The sequence below is a fragment of the Glycine max genome, chromosome 4 (genome assembly GCF_000004515.6).
Source record: "Glycine max cultivar Williams 82 chromosome 4, Glycine_max_v4.0, whole genome shotgun sequence".
Lineage (NCBI taxonomy): Eukaryota > Viridiplantae > Streptophyta > Magnoliopsida > Fabales > Fabaceae > Glycine > Glycine max.
The window spans coordinates 40,551,044-40,552,205 of NC_016091.4; the positions used below are offsets into that span (position 1 = coordinate 40,551,044).

At 39.9% G+C, this 1,162-nt stretch overlaps 1 protein-coding gene across 1 annotated transcript; it reads right to left on the reverse strand.

Moving 5' to 3' along the window:
• Positions 1-252: 252 nt before the first annotated feature.
• Positions 253-792, reverse strand: LOC102665818 (uncharacterized). The gene has a single exon (XM_006579206.1). The coding sequence runs from the start codon at positions 790-792 to the stop codon at positions 253-255; it is 540 nt and encodes a 179-aa protein (XP_006579269.1).
• Between the last annotated feature and the right edge of the window lie 370 nt (positions 793-1,162).

Consider the following 1,162-nt stretch of genomic DNA (forward strand, 5'->3'; position numbering starts at 1 on the left):
CAACGTGTAATCCTCCAGCCTTATATTCTTCCTCCTCAACCTTGTGCTACGCCTGCCTCCCTCACTGTGCGGTTCATGAGCCACGTGTCCCTCCCTTCTAACAGAATTTCACACCAAATCTCTTTCCTTCTTTATGCACGTTACATTATCCTCCTCATCAAAAACAACCTTGTCCTTAAGGTTGAACTGAGGATAAGATTCACATATATCCTACAAGTCTTCCCAAGTAGCATCCTTAGCTTCAGTTGCTTCCTATTGAATCAACAATTGAGACACAGTAGCTTCTAAACGTTTGACAACTCGAACATCCAACACCTTCCATGGGCAAAGCGTAGGTCCCAGTTCACTAGAAGTGAGTGGAAAAGGAAGATATGGTGGAGAACTTTTGCCATGAAATGGTTTCAGAAGAGCAATATGAAATACAGGATGTATTTTAGCAGACTCTAGTAGTTGTACTTTGTATGCAACAGTACCAATTCTTTCAATCACTGGAAATGGACCAAAATAGCACAGGCCTAGCTTCTGATGCTTCCTCAAAGCCACTGAATGTTGCCTATAGGGTTGTAGCTTCACTAAAACCAGATCACCAACCTGAAATTTAAAATCTCTCATTTTCTTATCAGCTTGCATCTTCATATATTGTTGAGCCTTAAGTAAATTACCTTTAAGCTTGCTCAAAAGTTGATCACGGAGTTGTAATAAATCCTTGAGTGGATCAGGATCTTTAGGATCAACCTCATAGTGCATCACCGCTGGTGGAGGTCTTCCAAAAACTGCTTGAAATGGTGTCATACCCAAGCTTTGGTGGAAGGAAGTATTATACCAAATTGAGCCCAAGGTAGCACAGTAACCTAACTCTTAGGATGTTCAAATACAAAGCACCTTAGATAAATCTCAATGGTCTTATTAAGATTCTCAGTCTGGCCATCGGACTGAGGGTGATATGAAGAACTCATGGCCAATGTGGTGCCTTGAGCTTTGAATAATTGTTGCCAAAAAGTGTTGATAAAAATTCTCTCTGTCAGAAACAATGGTTTTTGGAAAACCATGAATTTTGACAATGTTGGTAATGAAAAGTTCATCCACAACCTTGTTGTTAAACTCGGGCTTCAAAGGGATAAAGTACCCAAATTTGGACAATCTATCAACTACTATAAAAATG